Source organism: Garra rufa, chromosome 23 (genome assembly GCF_049309525.1).
Source record: "Garra rufa chromosome 23, GarRuf1.0, whole genome shotgun sequence".
NCBI lineage: Eukaryota > Metazoa > Chordata > Actinopteri > Cypriniformes > Cyprinidae > Garra > Garra rufa.
In genome coordinates this window covers 22,136,365-22,159,966 of record NC_133383.1, presented here as the reverse complement: position 1 = coordinate 22,159,966, position 23,602 = coordinate 22,136,365, and the positions used below count along the sequence as shown (strand labels likewise).

Sequence of the window (23,602 nt, the reverse complement as noted above, 5' to 3'; positions counted from 1 at the left end):
TCACTCATAGGGCTTCATGTTTCTGACTGTGTGTGAGACGGCAGCATAAAGCGACTCTATATATGTAAGGATTGAAGTCAGCTGCCTCTGAACACAAAGTCATCACCTGAACGCCACTCCAAGCTAATTGTTATTCTACTTCCATGTATTCTTTGATCACACCATTCATGTCTGAGTCTGTGTGGGCCAGGAAACACTAAGCTATCTTTGACACATGGATCTTTTAGAAATCAAAGGACATTTATTATCTCCGTACAAACGACCTGGGGAATTCTCAGATATGGAGAGCCACAATATCATTATAAAATCCAATCCGCCGGGTGTATCGAATACGTCCCATGATTACTTCCATGCGAAAAGCTCTGCTGACATAATGAACGGGGCATTTGCAGAGCCTGTGATAACACTCCTGCTCCATATTGATCTGATCTGGGAACAGTAGATATCTTTAACGCTGCAGTGGAGAGTCCTTTAAATGGCTCACCTCCCATACCTCATTTATCAAATGTAATCTGTTAGTATTCCACAACATTAATCAACCTGCTGTCCCACTTTCTCGTGGATGTGCGCGCACGCGCTCTCGTGATTGTATGTGTGGGAGTCCAGGAGACTGTCTAGTTGTTGATTTTGCGTCTGCTCTTGATTAAGGGTGTTTACGGGTAAAAGTGTGTCTTATAAAGCTTTGCCCAGACCGATATCGATTCTCCACAGAAATTTATTGCCAACCAATCATACAACAGGTGAACACAAAGCCATTTTACAACATCCAGCTCGGCATGGAAGGAAAACCAGATGATGTATTCCACCCTTTATCTCAGACAATGAGCTACAGCTGTAAATCTTTGTACATAAAATGGGATTCTGAAACTTTCTTCCAAGTTTCCTACTCCCTATATAGCCTTCAAAGACAACAGCATCCCAGCAAATATATGTTCTGACAATGTTGGATTTACAATCTTTATAAATCGTTAAAGTTTTAATTTTTTTTCCTGATTATTTAAACATTCTATAAACCATTTTTACTCAGAATATAACATTCTTTAAAGAAAATTTTCTCTCAACAATGAGAGAAATGTTCTATAAATATTACTTTAAGAATGTTGTATCCTGAAGTTTACATAACCTTTAGAAAATGTTTGTGTAAGTTGTGTTAACGTTCCTTATTAGCTGGGCTTACAGTCATGAAATGAGAAAGAAGCGAGAGAGAAAGTGTGAGAATAACGTCAAAATGCTCTTATAATCATGAATATACAGTGCCTTGCAAAAGTATTCATACCACTTCATTTTTTTCACATTTTGTTTTGTTGCAGAATTATGTTAAACTGCTTTAAATTAGTTTTTCCCCACATCAATTTACACTCCATACACCATAATAATTACAAAGCAAAAACCAGATTTGCAAATTTTACAAATTTATTAAAAATAAAACACTGAAATAAGTACATTGCATAAGTATTCATACCCTTAACTCAGTACATAGTTGAAGCACCTTTACAGCCTCAAGTCTTTTTGGGTATGATGTGACAAGCTTTGCACATCTGCATTTGGCAATTATCTGCCATTCTTTGCCTCACCTTTTCACCTCTCAAGCTCTGTCAGCTTGGATGTGGGCTGGCAGACATTTTCTAGAGTCCTACTTGTTCCAATCGTCTTCCATTATGGATAATGCTTCTGTGAACCTTCAATGCAGCAGATTTTTTTCTGAACTCTTCCCTAGATCATTGCCTTAACGCAAGTCTGTCACTGAGCTCTACAGGCAGTTATCTGCCCTATAGTTGCTCTGATATGCATTTTCAGCTGTTAGACCTTTTCTGAGAGGTGTGTGCCTTTCTAAATCATACTCATTCAAATGAATTTGCCACAGTTTAACTCCACTCGAAGTGTAGTAACATCTAGAAGCAATATGAATGCTCCTGAGCTAAATTTCGAGTGTCCCAGAAAAGGGTATGAATACTTATGCAACGCAATCTTTTCAGTTTTTTATTTTTAATAAATTTGCACAAATGTTAAAAACCTATTTTTTGCTTTGCCATTATGGAGTAGGGAATGTAGATTGATGTGGGAAAAAAAGTAATTTAAAGTAGATTAACATAAGGCAGCAACATAACAAAATGTGTAAAAAAATGAAGGGGTATGAATAATTTCAAAAGGCACTGTACATGCCCTATTCAAATTTCTGTTTTTATTGATATTTTTTAGCATTGAATGAATTACAGTTTATAAATGTTATTTTTCTTGCTTTGTTTGCCATCTTTGATTAACTTTTGTAGAGCTGAACATAAACTTTTATTTTGAACCGATTAGGGCTGCAACAACTAATCGATAAAATCGATTATTATCGATAATGAAATTTGTCGACAACGATTCTCATTATCGATGAATCGGGTCCGCCCACAGTGCACGTACAACTTCAGAGGATCACGTCAAATAACAGCACTGAATGACGCATTTCTATAGACAAAATGCATCTAAAAATAGTGGAGGAAACAGACTGAGATGCTGCAGGAGAGTTACGTGATCCAAGCTGCTCAAAACATGAGAATTCCTTATTTAAAACTAATAGAGTGATGGCTTGCCCTGTGAGGCGCTTTGAGATCCGTTTGCGTCCTCAGCATGAAAACTTTCAGTTTGCGGTCATATCTTTATCTGTAAATGTCACAAATTCACTCGAGATTTTCCATTTAAAAATCCATTCTGGCAGTTTAAATCTTTACTGAATGAGCGTGTCAGACAGCCGGAACACAGAACACAGAAAGGGAGACAATTGATACTCAACTCAGCGCAAAAACATTCATTGTGCTGAAACATCTGTCGTTGAATGTTAAATTTAGATTTAAATACAACATGTAGTGCGCGTATTTATGGAGGGTATGAACAGTAGGGCTGTGACGGTGGCAGATTTTAACCACCGCCGGTGGTGCGGTGTTTTATAAATAAATGAGGCTTAAACGTTATTCACGAACGTGCGTGTTTTGCAATTTCTGTCGGTGAACAAGCTGTCTACAAAACACTAAAATAAATCAACGAAATAATACATTTAAATAAGAAAGTAGCCTAAATAAGCGTTAAATAGGCTATTAAACAAACATTCGTTGCAAAAATTCCTACAACCTCTAACGTTACAGCTCATCAGAATTACTGGCCGAGTTCTCTTTCTCTTCCCCATTGAACAGCTGCTGTTTTTAATAGCAAAGTAATTACATTTATTTTCGTTTCTTTAGTTTATAAAGTTAATTTAGAAATATATTTGGAACATGTTTTATTTGTGAAATTCAAGTTTTTGTTTTTTAAAGTAACGACAAAGCGGCCGGCGGCAGATAGATCAGTTTAGCCTTCTCAAATCATCACGATTTAAATTAAAATCTTTAGATAAAAAAAAAAAATAAAAAAAAATAAATAAATAAAAATTAAGCATATCACAATATTAGTTTAATCGTTTAACCTAGATAAATGTGTAGGCTACTAATAGGCGCATATCCAATAGTTTGTGCGGAGATTAAAAGCTTTGCAGGACATGGAGGTGCGAGTGCTATGTGAAACTTCATTTTTGCTCATAAATGTAAGAGTAATAAATTTACTTTAAATTATTACTTCATACTATAAAACGAAATAATTCAAATTGAAAACAAAACTCTTTTATTAGCTATATGCCTAATCCATAAAGATGCACTCAGAAAATACTAGTTTATTAATAAATAATATGAATATCTCCTTACTTTTCCCCTCCACATTCATGGTAGGCCTAAGTACTTTAGCTGGGGCTTTGGGCCAGCTTCAGCTTACTGCGTGCATTTGAACGCGGAACTCTTGCGCTCACTGCTGTTGGTGGGACACTAAACACTGCCACGGCAGAATAAATAAAAACTGTATTTTATGCTTGTTAGTGTGTTTTTCTTCAGATATTTGTCCTTTCTCTTTATTACAACAGGTGAATTGTTGTAAATGGTTAAGCACTGTGTTTTCATAGCATTCAGAATGTGGAATAGTGTGATTTAAAAAATAAATAAATAATTGGAATTTTTAAGCCAACGAATCGATTAATCGAAAAATTAATCGGCGAACTAATCGATTATCAAAATAATCGTTAGTTGCAGCCCTAGAACCGATTAATCGTGACTAATCGTTTTTCCACTAAAGTATTTCCACTATAGTGGATTTATTATTAAGTTTTTACTTTTTTGTCACTGAACTTATTCATCATGTTGCATGGTGCCCTCCATTAATGTTGGCACCCTTGGTAAAAAATGATCAAAGGCGGCTGTGAAAATAAATTTGCATCTTTTATCTTTTTAATCTTTCATTCAAAAAATTCACAAAATTTTAACCTTGAATTCATTGAAGTGAAACAATTGAAAGTGGGTGGAAAATCTCATTATGAAATAAATGTTTTCTCCAATGCATGCTGGCCAAAATTATTGCCATCCCTAGAAATTCTTATGAGTAAAATAGCTCTAAAGAATATTTCCATTCATATTTCCATTTTTTTTAAGCAGACCAGAGTGACTAGGAGCATGAAATGGTCCACAGGATTATAAATATGAGGAACAAAAAGGCCAAATTCTCTTAATTATCCATCATCTCATCAGATAATTAATCTGATGCGCAGAACAAGAGTGTTAAACTTCACAAAACAGAAAGTGGCTGTAAGAAAAGAGCTAAAGCATTGAAAATCCCCATTTTTACCTTCAGGACAATTATTAAGACGTTCCATTCCACTAAAGACGTTAGAAATCTGCCTGGAAGAGGACATGCGTCTATAATATTGCCCTAAAGCATGGCGAGGAGAAGAATTTAGTGGCCAGAGACTCTCTCAACATGTTGTTTGGGATGGTTTCAAGAAGAATTCTCCTCGCTTATCCAAAAACAAACCCCAATTAGCTCACCGGCTTTTTTCAGCTTTTTTTTTTTTTCACAGAGCTTTTCTGCCATTTTCGAATAATTGTATTTTTTTCGAACCATTTTAATTTCAATTTTCACTAATCTTGTCAACCAAATTGGATTTATTTTTTTCTGTCATTCTGGGTTTGTTTATGTATTTATTTAGTTACTGAGATTATCTGCCATGTTGGATTTATATCTTTACTGAGCTTGTCCATCATACTGGAATAATTGTTTCATTTAGCTTATATTGGATTTTGTTTTTCCTGAACTTTTCCATGTTTTGGATTTATTTTCATTAAACTAATATAATTAAGGTAGCATAATAGAGTGTTTTCATGGCACGTCCTTAATCAACAATTTTGACAGAACTGAACGTAAACACTGAACCGAACGAAACTTGCATATTTTGCTGAGTATTGCTGCTGGAAATGGTCAATCATTGTCATATTTTGGGCTGTACTAATCGGTCGGACCGGGAAAAACATCTGGAGTACTATAGACTGCCAAGAACAAATCAAGGAGAAGAGTGAAAAGAACTGTCTGAGGAATAATAGGCGTTTGTTTTAGACCAAACTGAACCAAGATTTCCAGGGCAAAAATCTTGACAACATTCGTGTTTGTTCTTATCATTTCCAGACAGGTAGTTAAAAAATTATGCTATCATCTTAATTAATACTGCTCATACATATCTCATACATTAACTTTAGTTTGTCAAAAAATTTCCACCCTTTCCTGTTTATTAAGTCCTTCTTTATATGATTTAGCAGCTTCAGACAGTATAAATTAGCAGAACAACATATTCAGTAGTACATTAACCGTGCAATCCACACTGTTGTTTACATCCAAGTATCACCAATATGGCCACACATCCGGGTAACTGACCAAACCGTGACGTAAGTGCAAACCCTCTATTAAAGTAAATACACACATCATTATAGCTTTATTCCTGATATGAAGGCTATTTTAAGAAGACGTTTGGAACAGACTTTGTGCACCTATGATGATTTAAAATGCTTTAAATAGAGCTCTCGATGTTTTGAAACAGAACTCAGAGTTAATATACTAGCTGTCAGCAATCTATCTTCACAACCCTTCTAAACTGTAGTAAAACAGCACAATCCTTCAACGTTCCTCTATTAAAATTTCATTCAGCTGAGGTCCATCTTCCAATAACACACAAGCCAAAGATATGAGTTTAGTGGCGATCACTCACCTTTCTTGTCCCCAAAGAAGAGCGTCTGTTGTGCAGGGTTTGACCACTGGAGGGAGGTGTTGTCATTGTGTTCCACACGGCAGGTCAAGTTGGCTATTCCTCCTTCTGTCACAGTCATGTTCTGGACGATAGGGAACTGGATTTGTGCTCCTGGAAGAGACAGACAGAGAGTGTGTGAGGCAAGGGGCACAACCACAGCAACATATGGATCATTCAACCTTTAGCATGAGAGCAGCTGTGGATAAAGAATGAAGACAAAAAAGCCCAAAACCACAGCACTTGGGAAGAGTAAAACATCTCTTCCACAGAAGTTCTTGTAATATTAATGCCACATAAGAAACACCAAGCATTACAATGTTTTACAGACAGTTAAAAATAGAGCATGACGGAAAATATACAACCTAGTCAGTCAAAGTGACAGATAATGACTATTTGCAGCGCAACCTCTGGCTATAATGCGTTTTGCTGAAGCTCAGATCATGTGGTTTGGTTTGTGGAAGAGTTGTTCCAGAAAGGCAAAAGTGGAAGAGAGCTATTTACATCTAAACGTGGGTGAGTACAGAAGGTGATAAAAGTTACTTGCATAATTCAACGCTAAATCATAATTGAGTCAGAAACACATGAGCAGAGCAGGCAACTGCTAAACTCATGCCTTCAGAAACACAAGATGTGTGAAGAAAGATTCAGGTCTGTTTTCAAAGGCAACCAGATGACAATAAGCAGCTTTTGTGGCAGGAGTTCTACCTGGAGGTGTTGAAAGAATTGAGGACTCATCAGAAATCAGAATAAAACTGGTTGTTTTCGCCTGCAAATTTAGCAACATGATGTTAAGGTATTGTGAAGGCCCAGTGTTTTTGAACTGCAAGTCAATTTCCCACATAAAATTTTTCATTTTCACCTAAAAAGTTTTTTATTATTATTATTATTTTTTTAATATTAAGGTTCAAACTCATGCTTTAGAAGAAAACCCAATGCATTAAGACCCAGGCGGTGAAAACTTTTGGAATTTGAAGATCAGGGCAAAATAAGAAAAATGTACATCTTCACTCTGTTCAAAAGTTTTCACCCCTGGCTCTTAATGCATCGTTTTTCCTTCTGGAGCATCAGCGAGCATTTAAACCTTCTGTAATAGTTGCATATGAGTCACTCAGTTGTACTCAGTGTGAAAATATGGATCTCAAAATCCTACAGTCATTGTTGGAAAGGGTTAAAATACCAAAGAATTAGTAGGACCTGAGGGAGTTAACTGTTCAGGACAAACAAGGGACTCACTATCACTAAACAAAAAAATTGATTAGTTTTGTTTTTGATGGTAACGCACCACCAAATACACACACACACACACACACACACACACACACACACACACACACACACACACACACACACACACACACACATCATACCATACCATACAGTCATACCAACTTGGAAAATGGGCATCCAATGTCCATTTTAAAGGTAAACAACCAATAAAATGGCAAATGAATTAAACTCATTCATCTCTGCCATATTGAACAGCAGGAAAATGACAACAGAAACAAAAAAGGACCTTCCCTAAACACCTAAAAACCTCAGATAAGGGTCACTCGTCAGCCCTTGCTTACTACAATCTCAGCCAAAGACTGAATAAAGGTTTAGCTCAGTGAGAAATAATTCACAAACTGACATCCATCACGGCACCCCAGGGTTAGACAGGCAATAACAGATCACCTTGTGCAGGGAGAGGAGCTAATGAAAAACTGTACACTCTCTCACACGCACACACACACACACACACACACACACACACACACACACACACACACACACACACACACACACACACACACACACACACACACACACACACACACATATATATATATATATAAAGACAACCCTGGAGAGGACATGATAGATGAATAATCTGTATTTATTTAAAGTGAAGAAGTGATGACTCTCACAGACCAGAGGTCAACATCTCCAGCGCCACCGCTGCCAGACAATAGGACGTCAGGAGATATGAAAAATGTTTGAATGTGATGTAATAGATAAAGGAGAAGGACGATGGCGTGATGTAAAAAGAAACTCCATGTCCTAACCAAGCAAGTTTGAGTACGAAGTCATGTTTAAGTTCTGACTGAAAGAGAAATAATGAAAATAGCAACCACACACCCGGAGAAGTCATGGATTAAAATGCGAAATATGTGATTTAGCGCATGATTAGGACACGGTGAGCACAGATTGGTGGCTGATGAGAGAAATAGAGATCGACGGCTATCTAGTTGGATTCAACTCTGCAAATTTAGCATCTTTTTCTGTTCGCCGCTAATTGCAGCGTGTCACAATTAGCCTGATTTGAGAGCTCGTCCAGACATGGTGTAGCTTTCATAAGAGAACCAGGAGGACAAGAAGTGTGAGCGAGTGAGAGACAGAGAGCGAGAGCTGCTAAGGGCCTCTCCGCAGGCTTCCTGACAGAAGAGCACGTCGGCCAGCTGTGGCGCTTATTTCTTTTCCGTGCCTCTGGCGGTCATATTACATACACACAAACACTGAGGAGGCGTCCGTTTGGGATTTATTTAATTTCCTCGCTTGTTTTAGTGAGACAGAAACAGTTGCATATTCCACAGTCTTGATTAGTATGAGGAGAAAATACTATTGTGCTGCAGCTTATCACTGTAATGTTAATGAGATTTATTTGCAACAAACTTGCAGATAACGTATGATAAGAAAACGTGAGATTCGGGTCATTTTGCTACAATTTTTTTGTCTTGTTCATGCAGGAGTAGAGTTCAGTTCTGCTTTTAGTTGTAGATTCTGTAAATGCACCTTAAATTCCCATAAATTCAAGAGGATTTTGAAAATCCAATAGGAATTTTTTGATGGCTAATGTCGATATCAAGCCAAAAGCCAACTGTTTGGTTACCCACATTCTTCAAAATATTATCTTTTGTGTTCAACAGAAGAAAGAAACTCATACAGGTTTGGACCAACATAAGGGTGACTAAATAATGACAGATTTTTTTTTTTTTTTTTTTTTTTTGGGTGAACTGTATTTGCAATATATGTGTTGACTGCCTGTCATAATGCACATGGATTATATATAACTAATACTATATAACATACATAATAATATAAATCATGTCTGGGTATAGTTATGGCATGCTAACCAGCCAAAACATGACCCTTTCTGGCTCAGGGGTCATATGAGACAGTAGAGTAGCTCATTTACTACCTGATTAAGGTTTCCTACAGACCACAGCATTACAGGCGGAGAAAGAAAGAGACAGAGAAATGGATCTGTATTACTCTAGGTAGGCAGGATACATTATTCATCTGTGTTTTGCATGAAGCATGGCCTGCCAGCCCCTGTCTCTAGTTCTTTCTCTCTCTGCTTCCTTGATCTTCTCCTGCCTCATTTTCTCATCCCCATCCCTCATCACTCTTCTCTCTATAATCAGGAGAAAGGGTCAAGATCCAGGGGAAATCAGTCATGGGAAACTGCACCAAAACTGTAGGTGCAAATCTGGCTCTATTTTTACACATGTGGTTGATAACAAACAATTAAGATAAACGAAATCTGTCAACTTAAGAAATCCCAGGAGGGTTTAAAAGTGTGCGAATGCTGAAGATGATTACTGAGGTGTTACCATTCAGGAAGGATAAGAAATAAGAATGTATGTCAGCAGCAAGTCTGAACAGATAATAATAATGTAAAATAAATAAATAAATAATAATATTACAAAATAAACAGTATATATTACGATAAATTATAATGCAATAAACTGTGTTCAGCAGTTTTAGGAAGAACTAAAATTGAAGGACTTAGACAGGCTCTTCAAAGTCCTCCACGGACAATTCATGCTGTTGTTCAAACGAGTCCATTCTACTCGCTCTGCGCTGGAAATATGTTAAGTTTTGGACAGGTTTTTACCATTAATGCAAAGAGTATTTTCGAGATGTGCTTCCAGCTATTCAGAAATGCCTGTTTTTTTTTTTTTTGCATATTTCCAGCTAAGAGTGCTTATGAATAACAAACAACTGCTGAGAGACACCTGAAACTACCCACAATGCTGAAAACATAATACTTTAAAACATACAGGGGAAAAATGGAGTATATATACTTAGTGGAAGAGTTAAAACTGTTCAAAAGTTCAACACTGAGGTAACTTGCAACACAAAACTTAAAGTAAAATTATGAATGAAAAATAAAACTGTTTAAATCATATATGAAAGGTCAAACCAAAAATTAAGCAGATCAAAAGTTTACATACACCTCGCATATTTTGCAAAATGTTAATTATTTGATCAAAATAAGAGGGATCATACAAAATGCATGTTGTTTTTTATTTAGTTCTGACCTGAATAAGATATTTTACATAAAAGATGTTTACATATAGACAACTGAGGGACTCATATGCAACTATTGCAGAAGGTTCAAACGCTCACTGATGCTCTAAAAGGGAAAATGATGTACAGTATTAAGAGCCAACTTTTGAACAGAATGAATATGTACCTTTTTCTTATTTTGCCTAAATATCTTTTTTTTTTCATTTAGCTCTGCCCTTCAGAAACTACAGAAGATGGTCACGTTTCCCAGAAGACAAAATAAGTTAAATTTACCCTGATCTTAAAATTCCAAAAGTTTTCACCCCCAGGTTCTTAATGCTTAATGCATTGTTTTTCCTTCTAAAACATCAGTGACCATTTGTACCTTCTGTAATAGTTGCATATGAGTCCCTCAGTTGTCCTCAGTGTGAAAATATGGATCTCAAAATCATACAGTCATTGCTGGAAAGGGATCAAATACACAAAAATGCTGGAAACACCCAAAAATTGTGGGACCTGAAGGATTTTTCTAAAGACAGCAAAGCATCTACCACGTTCAAAGCCGAGAAAGGAAGTGAGGACATCGTTAAAAAAGTCCATGTGACATCAGTGGTTCATCCGTCATGAAGCTATGAGAATACACAAATAATGACTTTCATCAACAATTTCTTCTCTTCCCTGTCAGTCTTCGACTCACTTTTTTATAATCCAATCACTGAAATTGTAAATTGTAAATTGAAACAGGGTCTCTGTATTCATTTCTCTTTGGGAGAACTAAAAAGGTTATTCAAAGAGGGCAGTTTTGCATCTACTGTATCTTGTTCTTTCTGTATAGTGATCCTGCTCTTGGGACCCTTTGTGTGTTGCGATGATTTGATCAACACCAGCACGCTCAAGTGTCGACTTAATAGAGCGGTGAGGTGAGCCCTTCTTTCTGGTCAGAGGCGTTTGATTGAAACAAATCTCTCCTGGGATCAGGCCTGTCTAATGCTGCTTGAGCTCTCTCTCTCTCCCTGTATGTATGTCTCCTGTTCTCCTCTTCCCCTCTGTTTCTCCTTCCTGTGTGTACGTCCCTCCCTCTCAACGAGCAAAATATAAAATTAGCTCCGGCCTCTCCTAAACGTCCTCAATAACTCTCCCACTGAGAGGTAGAAAACAAAGAGGAAAAGTCTCATGTGACGTAAAGGAACTGACATCCGACAGATTTCCAAGATTTTCCTTATTTTAATATCAATTAACATACTAATTGTGTGAAATCTTAAAGGAATAGCAGGGAGAGTAATTTTTACATACTGCTTTAAACTAGAAAACTTTACAAGTACAAAGTCTAGACAACACCTCACTTCATTTTTGTGCTAGCAGACATATTATAAAACATAATTTAAGCACCGCAACTGACATTTTCGCAGCTGTTTTTTTTTTGTGTGCTTTTTCTCACCCTCAATCTGCTAATGTTTAGAGGCTCTCACAACATTTGCGATGACGCAAAACATGAATCTGCTGCATGAGTGATCTGTCTTGCCTCTTCAAGCCCACGTATCTCCATAACCTTTCAGCGGTGAACAGTAACAAGATGACCTTTAGCAAGTATGCTTTAGCTTGCTGAGATGCTGAGGCCAGCCTGTAGGTAGTCATGCCCTTGACTTTTAGCCTTGACCACGCTGACAGAAGACGAGCGGCCCATATTTTTCAACACAAATCAGCCGTCATGACACTTAAACAATTTATTTAAACAAATTGAAACTAATTACGCAACTCTGTAGCACTCACATACTCTGGTCTAGAAAACGGAAGGACAAACTGTAGCTGTGTTTCCATTACCCTTCAAAATTAGGAATTAAAAATACGGCCAATGAAAACGCATTCATTTTGCAAAAACTCCCATATATCGCAAAACAGTTTTTATGCTCAGATGAGGTGCTTTTTTCGGGCAAATCTGCAATAGAAAAAAGTTTTTTTCACATTTACAGGTCACTTGGCATGCGTAAAAAACACATGACCATTCTTTAAATGTACTATAACCTCCAAGATACAGTACACCTCATATGTGACTCTGGACCACAAAACCTGTCATAAGTAAAACGGGTGTATTTGTAGCAATAGCCAAACATACATTTCCATGAAGATATTTTGTAAATTTCCTATGGTCAATATATAAAAACTTGCTTTTTGATTAGTAATATGCATTGCTAAAAACTTAATTTGGACAACACTGACTTTCTCTATATTCAGTTTTTTTGCACCCTCAGATTCCAGATTTTCAAATAGTTGTATCTCGGCCAAATATTGTCCTAACAAATTATACATCAGTGAAAGTTTATTTATTCAGCTTTCAGCTGATGTATAAATCCCAATTTTAAAAAATTTACCCTTATGACTGGTTTTGTGGTCCAGGGTCATATATACACGGCCACTCTCAAATATAAGGGGCTTTCCTTGTCATTAATGCTTGGATAACCCCTTATTTACACTGCATTGTGGCTCCGACTTGGCCAGTCTAGTCAATTCTTGTGTTTATAATAGCCATTCTTTGCTAAAGATACACATCTACGTCTCCTTCGACTAAAAATAATGGCTACAGTGGCTGCAACATACATAAACCTACCAACATCGGTCGTCATGACTTATCGCGAGAGGGAAAAATTATGCTTTAGTCACATAACAATCTAGTCATTTTAACAGAAATCTACGCAATCCGGAGTCTCAAGTGAGGGTGAAACAGTTTGCCTTTACGATTTTGTTCGTGTTTGTTTGAAATTGACTATGTAGTTAGGCAATGAACCGTTTTTGCCCACAAAATTTTTCACTAATGTGAGACACATGGGATAGTTCACCTAAACATTTTAATTCTGCCATTAATTATTATTAATTGTTTCAAACTCATAAGACCTTTGCCCATTTTCAGAACACAAATTAAGATATTTTCAATGAAATCCGAGAGCTTTCTGACCCTGCAACAACAACACAACTGCCATGTTCAAGGTCCAAAAAGATAAGGTCATTCCTAAAACAGTCCATGTGACATCAGTGGTGCAACCTTAATGTTATGAAGCTACGATAACACTTTTTGAGCGCAAAGAAACAAAAATAACTACTTTATTCAATAATTTCTTCTCTTTCATATCAGTCTTTGACGCACGTTCATGAGAGTACCATAATGCATTCATGGACATGGACTATTTTAACAATGTCCTTACTACCTTTCTGGGCCTTGAACGTGGTAGTTGCATTGCAGGGTCAGAAAGCTCTTGGATTTCATCACAAATATCTTCATTTGTGTTCTGAAGATGAACAAAGGTCTTACAACTTTGGAAAGACATGAGGGTGAGTAATTAATGACAGAATTTAAATTTTTGGGTCAATTATCTCTAAGATGTGACTCTAAGTAGACTGAATCAGTCCAGACTGTAGTTGATGGAGATAGAACAAATTAGGGCAAATTACTCTGGCATGTAACCTCTTGTCTGATACGACACAAATAGAGCGCAACAAATCCTGGCATATGTGTGGACCAGTTCCGTCAAGACCAACACGGTCTCACTCCCAAGTCGTCACATATTGACGTTTGGTCAGGACCCCTTGGCGTCGCATTTTGACGCTTAAGGTACCCCTTTAGCATAGTTTTTTGACGTGAAGGGTCCTCCACTATTTTCAGTTGTTTGCCTTACTGGTTTGCATGCATTTGTAAAAATGTAAACAATTTTATATAAATTTATACTTTGACTGGAGCACCTAAACCCACCCCTACCCTAAACCCACCCACTTCTGAACAATATAAAGCACAGGCAAATATAAGTACAGTCACATTTATTTATTGCAAAAACTGACCATAAACAAGCAGTAAAAAAGCATTACAAACAAGTCGTGTTGCATTCCAAGTCTTCTGAAGCCATACGATATCTTTATGCGAAGAAGAAAGTAAAACATAAGGTTTAACATGCTCACATTCTTATTCAAAAAGATACGCCCGAGCATTAGCATGACGTAATCGGTCACGAGACACACAAGAGCCAATAGAATTTCACAACCAAGGCTGACGTAATGCTTCTGCTGTCTGGCGGCATTTTTTGAATTCGCGCACGGACTGCGGCAAACAGGATGAGCTTTACAGCGGACGGAGACGGCGATCGTGTCGGTTCCTCTTGCAAATCAATCGTTTTGCCTCGGAAGACTTGGAATATTCATATTTTTCAAATAAATTGTGACTGTAGTTGTATCTGCCTGTTATATCTGTGTTTTATTGACAAATGGTTAGGTTTAGGGGCAGGGGGTGGGTTACGTGCTCGTAAATGTGTAAATAGTGTAATATAAATAAAACTGTTGTGACTGTTTGCATTGAAAAATTACACCCCAATACATATGCAATAATGGCAATATTATTACCCAATATATCATTTAATCATGACGATAAAATTCACAGTGCCTTTCGCGTCAGCTTATTGACGCCAAGGGTTTCTTATTTAAAGCAGTGGAGGACCCTGCACGTTCAAAATGTGACGCCAAAGGGTCCTGACCAAGCGTCAATATGTGACAACTTGGGAGTGAGACCGTGTTGTCAAGACAGATGCCTGAAAGTTTGGTTTAATCTACCGTCCCAACTAGACATCTCTCTTGGATTCAACTTCATCGTTCGCCAGGAATTTCAGACCAAATCAAACAGATTAATTCAGGTCTGAGGTTTACCAAACAGAGCCAGTCCAAAAAAAGCACAACGGGTACGATGCCAAATGCATAAACAGGTGCCAATTTGACGAGCCTTGCCAGGTGCTGACAACGCAGTCCCAGACCATCTTACCACAACACAAAATTCAACACTGCTCATTTTTAGGATGCGCTGACAGTGTTTTACGGTGACAAAACAGCAAGAACTCAGTGTTTTGATATTTGGAAATATCTGAAATGCACTTTAGAAGACTTCTGTGGTTACAGCTACACTCCTGTGAGTACAAGACTAATACAAGACTTCTCATCGCCATGGGTGGGCATCCCAATGGGAATCAGTAGGGCCACTAGTGAAAATGGAGGTGCTAATCTTTGATATTCTTTTCCTTCAACACTTGGAGTCGTTCCCTAGGGCAGAGAATAATGTTTGAAGAGTTAATTAGAGCTTTGGGACACTTTGGTACTAAGCAGAAGAGGATGAAAAACACAGATTAGAAGTGAAGAGTACATCCCAACTGATTTCAACACACCCTGACAGTTTGAAACCGAATTACTGCTCTTAAAAAAATGCCCTTGTGTCTATTTGTTTTGTCATTTTTGGGATATGTTGTGAATGTCCTTGTCATGATTACGGCCTTCTGTTTGCTCAAGAAGAACACTGCGCGAATGTCATTGTCGAAGATAAATTTGGGTGATTTTAAAAGATTTTTCATTGCAGCAGGCCAGTCTTGGACTGCTTAGTGTGTCATGCTCACCTATGGACCATTAATTGCCTCTGTCTAATCTTGGACTCCTACGGATTTCTGGGAAAATTGTAGGTCACAGTCCTGCAGTGCGACTGGTCCTGCGGCTGCCGTCTAATGAACAACCAATCAACAACCAGAAGCACAGCAATACATGAAGGCCTGGGGTCACATTGCATGTGACAAGCAACATTGCAAAGGACAGAAAAAATTACATGGTGTACGTCCAAAGTAAATACCATGAAGATAATAAGCATCACTGAGAATATGCCTTGATGAGATTTGACACAAAATGTACACTACTGTTCAAAAATTTGGGTCTGTAAATTTGCTTAATGTTTTGAAAGAAGTCTCTTATGCTCACCAAGGCTATATTTATTTGATCAAAATAAAGTAATACTGTGAAATATTATAATAATTCAAAATAACAGTTTATGAATTAAATATGTTTTAAAATGCAATTTATTCCTGTTATGGCAAAGCCAAATTTTCAGCATTATTACTCCAGTCTTCAGAAATATTTTAATTTACTGATGTTCTGCTAAAGAAAGATTTTTTTTTTTTTTTATCATCAGTGTTCAAAACTAAGCTGGCTGCTTAATACTTTTTTAGAAACCTAGATACTTTTTTGTTCAAAAGAACATTTATCTGAAACAGAAATCTTTTGTAACATTATAAATGTCTTTCATAATCCTACATAAAAACTACCAGTCAAAAGTTTTTGAACAGTAAGATTTTTTTTTGTTTTTAAAATAACTTCTATTCACCAAGCCTGCATTTATTTGATCCAAATAAAGTACAGCAAAAACAGTAATTTAAAAAATATTTTTACTATATAAAATAACTGTTCTATTTGAATATATTTAAAAATAATAATTTATTACTGTGATCAAAGCTACATTTTCAACGCCATTACTCATTTTGGAAAGAAATTATAGAAATGAATACTTTTTTATTTAGCAAGGATGCTTTAAATTGATCAAAAGTGATGATAAAGACATTTTTATTATAGATATTTCTATTTCAGATAAATGCTGTTCTTCTAAACTTTCTATTTATCAAAGAAATCTGAAAAAATTCTACTCAGCAGTTTTCAACATAATAATAATTAAAATATATACACTGTAAAAAGTTTTCACCAGTTACAACTTAAAAACTTAAGTTCATCGGCTGCCTTAAAATTTTAAGTTAAATCAACTTCAAAGTACAAGTCATTTTAACTCATTTTATTGTCGTGAGTTGAAATGACTTGTAGTTTTAAGTTGATTTAACTTAAAATTTTAAGGCAGCTGCTACACTTAAGTTTCAAGTTGAAACTGGTGAAAACTTTTTACAGTGTATTTTGAGCAGCAAATTATATTAGAATGATTTCTGAAGGTTCACGTGACTGGAGTAATGATGCTAAAATTCAGATTTGAAATCATAGGAATAAATTACATTTTAAAATACATTCAAATAAAAAACAGCTATTTTAAATAGTAAAAATATTTTAAAATTTTACTATTTTGCTGTAATTTAGATCAAATAAATGCAGGCTTAGTGAGTAGAAGAGACTTCTTTAAAAAGTAGAGTTTTAGTGTAATTTCAGTGTAACTAGTGTCAGTTTTTCTAATCCTACTCGCATTAGCAGTTGGTCAGGAAAATAAAGATTTACCACAGAGACTGGGTAAATCACGCTATAAATAGCTTTGTTTTAGTTGTTTCTGGATATTAAGCTGGGAACAGAGAAAACGTTTAACTTATTACATTACACACATCACCTTTAACCAGTCATGGCACTAATTGCAAAGAGTCTAATGAGCTAGCTGTGCACATCGTGTGAATCAAAGCGATTAAAAACATGGACAAACCCCCCCTCCCCTTCCCCCTAGACACAGCGGATGAAAAGTTTTGAAGACGCACCGCAATTTCTGATTTGGAGAAATCTAATCAATTAGCAAACAACAAATGAACTGGCCTCAGCGGTTCCACTTCCATTTGCACAATTAGACCAGTGTGCAGCTGCTCTTGCCATTGTAAACAAACATCCCAATCACAGTTTCTTAATTGTAGCAAGTCGTTTTTTCCCTCTCTTTTTAATGCTGTAATTTACTGCGACAAAAGAGAACAGTGCCTATGAAAGTGCCGACGACAGAAACAACTCTGTTACTTGTCGAGCGCCAACACACACACGCATACCAAGCCGAGACCATGCCGTGCCGCTGCAGGCAGATGGGCCGCTGCAGGCAGATGGTATACACAGGTAAAATTGCCATCTGAGGTGAGTGTGTGTATAGTACGTAGTCTTGTGCATTATTCATGAGGAGAGCAGGTGGTTTAGAGGAGTCAGTCGCTGATAGCGTCTCACTCATTCTGTACACACAGGCCTCATTTCATCTACCTGACTCCAAATATTTGCAGTGATAGTTTTTCTTCCTCAAAAAAATGAGGCGGACCTTCGGGAGAGCTAACAAATGTCACATTCAGATCTATTGCACAGGCAAGATTTTCATTTTTGCACAGTGTTGGGAGAGCAAGTAACTAAACATAGCAAAGCTGTTCTCAAACAGGGCGACCATACGTCCTCTTTTTCCCAGACGTGTCCTGGCTGGGATTTCTAAATTGCATAAAATGTTCGGGATATTTTTAATAGACCTTAGGCTGTGAGGGATTCACCAACCATAAAACTGTATCAAGTTTTTGTCTGCTGTAATGTTCAACCTGATCTCACGACGAAAACGTACCTGTGGGAACTTTTTCACAAGACGCGAAATACGTAGCGTCATGTACGTTTCGTTACATATTTGATGTGAAGTTTCCACTGAGTGGCGCTAAAACGGTGTTCAATTTTTTTCCCCTCAGAACAGATAAACGTTACCCTCCAAAGGCAAAGCGCAGTAACTACACATTTGGTCAAAATTGAATTACGGCTTAAAATGGACTTTGTGACAACTATTTTGTCTTGTGACAAAGTCTCCTGGTTCGATTTTGTCCTGTTTCAGAGAAACGAGAGTGTCAACATGTTTGACTAGCTGGTGTAAAAACTTTAAAGGCATTTTTCTCAGTTTCAGTGTTGGTGTAGTTACTGCACTCTGCTTTCGGAGGGCAAAGTACATATGGTATGTTTTATGTGATGTTGGCTTTGTACCTGCGGTTCTGAGTTGCATGTCCATTGAGTGGCGCTATAAATCTAATGCTCCGTGATGTTTTAAAATAACGTACCATCTGCACTACACCTAAACATCCATAGTATGAACAAAAGCGAATGTGATGTAAAAACGCAATCGAAAGTGTGTCGTTTTAGCTTGTTTTTTGATCTCTCAGCTTTCAGCTCTTTCATCGTGACTCATGTTTTTGACGAGATTCGTAGCCAAGGATTCCGCATTCTAAGTCCAATTTTGTGCTGGCTGAGCTACCGCGCAAGCTTGGTATGGCTAGAAAATGAAACATATTAACTGTAATCATATCTGTGTATAAAGGATTACAAGTGCTTGCTGCTTTACTGCTTTACCTCTAGTGTTAATTTCTGTTGGAAACTGCAGTGATATGTACTTATTGGTATGTGTTTCGTGCCTTGCATAAAAGTTTTCGTCATGAGATCAGGTAGGTATTTTTTTTTTACCACAGTAAAATCCATTGAAAACACCTTTGGTAGTTTGACCAATAGCAGGCAGGCATTGTACATAATCAACCAATCCTTCTGTGCAAAAAGGCAAGATCTACAGAATTAGAACTGTGGAGAGCATGTCAATGCGAAAAATTTAGAAATCTCCCAGACATGTCCTAACATAAAACGACGACGTATGGTTGCCCAATTTCAAAACAGTAGCATAAACTAGTGCAATTTTGCCACTTTATTTGTGCCCACAGCTTTTTCACTATAATATGGTGTTTTTGCGACAATGAATACTACGAATGCATCCACTGTCTATAGTACAGTTGAATATACTTCTTTGAACTGATTGACTCTGTTCAATCTCACTTCCCTATGGCAAACCAATACCACAAGTCATTCATAACCTCTGTGAGCTCCCTCTTGTAAATATTTCACGGCTTCTCTCTGAAGCACTTAAGCGAAAGTATCTTTTAAATTTAATGTCTAACTACGTGGCAAACAGCAACCGTGAAATTATACAGCCGCGGCCTGAAGGACACACTGTCACAATAAAGCCCAACGAATACAGTCGTAAACCACAGGGTCAGTTTAATGCTGCGTATACAGTAAATGGCTAAGATAAAAATGCCTTGTACTTTGACACAATGCGTAAACAGGCTCGGAGGTGCATCCTTAAAATTTAACATCTGACATTACAATTCAAGATTTTGACTTTAGCCATGCAAAACTATTTTATTTGACACCAGCTACTTGTAAAATATGTAATTACCATCAAATTCACAGTACTTTTACATAACAAATTTAATGTACTTAATAAATTAAATATATTAAATAATATTAAGATTGTATGACCTGATATAATGTAAATAATGTCTCTGTTTTGGACTATGCTGCCCTCCAAATGCAAAGTGCAGTAACAACGCCAACACTGAAACTGAGAAAAATGCCTTTAAAATGTTTACACCAGCTAGTCAAACATGTTGACACAAACATGGGACAAAATTGAACCAGTAGACTTTGCCACAAGACAAAACAGTTGTCACAAAGTCCATTTTAAGCCTTAATTCAATTTTGACCAAATGTGTAGTTACTGCGCTTTGCCTTTGGAGGGCAGTATGGGGTGAACCATTATTTCAAAGGTTGCACTCGGTGAGTTACTGGTGCTACCTTTTGTTATTTTTGTCACAAAACAACTCTGAAAATAAAATACTGATACAATGCCACATTGTGCGGCTTTCGGGTGTAATAATGGGTGACAATAGAAGCAATGTAAGTCCTAGCTTTCCTAGCGAGAAGACGAGGAGAAAACAATTGGAAGATGCCTGTGTATATTTTAGTAAGAAACATAATTTACACGATGTTATATAAGCCATACAAGTCTTAATACCAGGGTTCCTTTTAAATTATCCTAAAAACATACAAACAAATAAAAATGCATTGTACTTTGACACAATGCAAGCACAGGATTTGAGGTGCATCCTTAAAATTGCCACATTGTTGTTGGTTTCTTCACAATATATATATATATATATATATATATATATACTTTAACCATGCTAAACTATTTTATTTGACACCAGCTACTTGTCCAATATGTAGCTACTATAAAATTCACTATGCTTTTACATGAAAAATGTAATATACTCAATAAATTAAATATTAGAAAGGATATTAAGACGTGATATAACGTAAATGATGTCTCTTACTGATATATTTAGTAGAAAACCATTAAAGAGTTACATTATTTTAAAAAATCCACATTGTTTTATACATATTTTGCACTATGGGGGGTGCCATTATTTCGATGATGTGAAATAGTTGCACTCGGTGAGCTACTGGCACAACCTGTTGCTATTTTTTACCCCAAAACAACTCAGAAAATAAAATACTGACAAGATGCAGATTTCAGTTGTAATTCTCAGTCGAAGGGCAACCAAAGAAGCGATGTAAGTCTTCACTGATTTCCTAGCGATAAGAGGAGCAAATAATGTTAAGATTCCTGTAGACAAATAAAATTTCCTAAAGACCTGCATCTTTGTTCTCTTCACTTCAGCCCTGATGCCTTTGAGGCTTTTAGCAGACCACAGCTACTGAAATAGCTTACAAATGGCAGAGACAAGAAATGCTAGATGCCATCCTGGCAGGATGTAAACATGCTAATGCTTGTCATGACAGCGCAGCCACTGAAAGAGTTTCTCAGCGCAGATTTCACTCGATATTCGGGGCCTTTAAACCCCTAGTGGGGAAAAATCAATGGTATGACATTTGGTTTAAGCCTACGCTTATATCTATCTCCACCTGTAGGTTCTTTCAGTAGCTGTGGCCAACGTATCATTATTTTATTTTCCGAGTTAGTATTTTTTGTCAGTATTTTTTTGTATTCTGAGTTGTGTTGTTGGAAAAATAGCAACAGGTAGCGCTAGTAGCTCACCGAGTGCAACTATTTCACATCTTCAAAAATAATGGTGCCCCCCATAGACCAACATATGTATAAAACATCATGGATTTTTTAAATAACGCAAATTTTCAATTCAAGTTTTAATACCCAAGTTTCCCTTTAAATAATCCTTAATTCATACAAACAAATCAGTGTATTGTTGGCAGGGAGTTGGCAGCAAGGAAAAGCACCTTTCTTTTGCCTCCTGAGACAAATGCAAAAGGTGAGAACAGAATCTTACAGAAAATGGACAGAAAATCCATGTAGACCTCTACCTGCAGGCTCTCATGTGCAGACCTCTAGTTCTGTCTCAGACACAAAATCCGCCAATGTGCTGTCCACAAGTTTGCTATATTGCATGTCACTGTGTGGTTTCTAGGGTGACAATATAGTGTCTTAAATTTTAGATACAATATTACCATTGTTTGATTTTACTCCACCAACAAAAACATTTCCAAAGAAAGTCACAACAGAACCACATCTGTAAGGAACACACAGTAATAGTGTTTGTTTTGTTGCTGAATGAATCTGTTGAATGATTAATTCAATGACTTACTCATGAAAGAATGGACTGAATGAGTTGTTTTGATGAATGGGTTAAATGAATGATTCAATGACTCGCTTGAAAGAATCCGCATTGTGAATGAATAATTCAGTGACTCACTTAAGAGGTCTCTTATCGCCACCTACTAGCGAAATGTGCAACCTGCAGAGAGAGTGACTGAAAAGTATGCAGACAGTCTGTCTGAAACATAGACAAGCGGAGTGAAATATACAAATGGTCATTATGTTTTCGAGCTATTTGACACTAAGGTTAGCCATGCTCCAAGTCACTACATGCGGCTAAGCTCTGTGCAGCGCTGAAGTTCAGAAGCTTTCCTGTTAGCTGGAAAAGATGAGAGAGAAGAAAGGATGGCATAGGAGGTAAAGCAGAGGGGCAGTAAAGAGAGGGGCAGTAAATAGCAAAAATAATGGCCGTGTGGAAAGGAGCAGGACGGTGGTACTGCCTGCCTGGCTCATAGCAGTGATAAGGCAGCTATCTCAGCTCAGCTTATTGGAAACGGTGTCTCCCCATTTATCAAGCAGCAGGGAAGATGGAGGATCCAACTCACCTCTCACTTTGTTTTTCGTTGCCGCCACTGGAATCGAATAGCGTGATGGGGAGGGGAAGGATGGAGAGGATGGAGGGAAGGAAGGAAGGAAGAAAGGAAGACAGGGAAGGACAGACAGGTTCAGAGGGAGAGAAAGAGAAGGATAGGAGGAGAAAACATTCGATTAGAACAGGCCAGTTTCAAGAGGGTGTAAACTGTGTCAAACTAGCATACTAATCCTCCTGTTGTGGAAATCTCATTCATATCTTTCTGATTCACAACAATGAGCCACTTTCAATGGAAACCCTTTCAAAAGCACTTGTCATTTGCAAACACCATCCACTATGGGGACAGAGATTCACAATACACTGGCGATAATATTCAAGCAAACAGGTAGACAGGCCAGTGCCACTATGAATACACAGCTCACCTAAAATGTTGTTGCATATGAACGTTTACAAACTCTTGGTTCACTCATATGTGACACTCTCTGCCAGCATCTACAGTCAAACCAAAAAATATTCAGACACCAGATATGATTTTTGATTTTTAGCACTATAGTTCATTACAAACAAAGTAAACTGTGACATATTATACCAAAACAACCTTCATACAGTGGACTACCAGTAAAAGTGATAACAATTTGTGACCAAAAATTATTCAGACACG

General features: G+C 37.1%; 1 protein-coding gene across 2 annotated transcripts in view; it reads right to left on the bottom strand.

Moving 5' to 3' along the window:
• cadm2a (cell adhesion molecule 2a) overlaps positions 1-23,602 on the bottom strand; it is a 508,011-nt gene that overhangs the window by 122,564 nt on the left and 361,845 nt on the right. For both annotated transcript variants that reach the window (XM_073829450.1, XM_073829451.1), the window contains exon 3: positions 6,095-6,244. In XM_073829450.1, the coding sequence (XP_073685551.1) occupies positions 6,095-6,244 (150 nt within the window). The remainder of the gene's footprint in view (positions 1-6,094; positions 6,245-23,602) is intronic.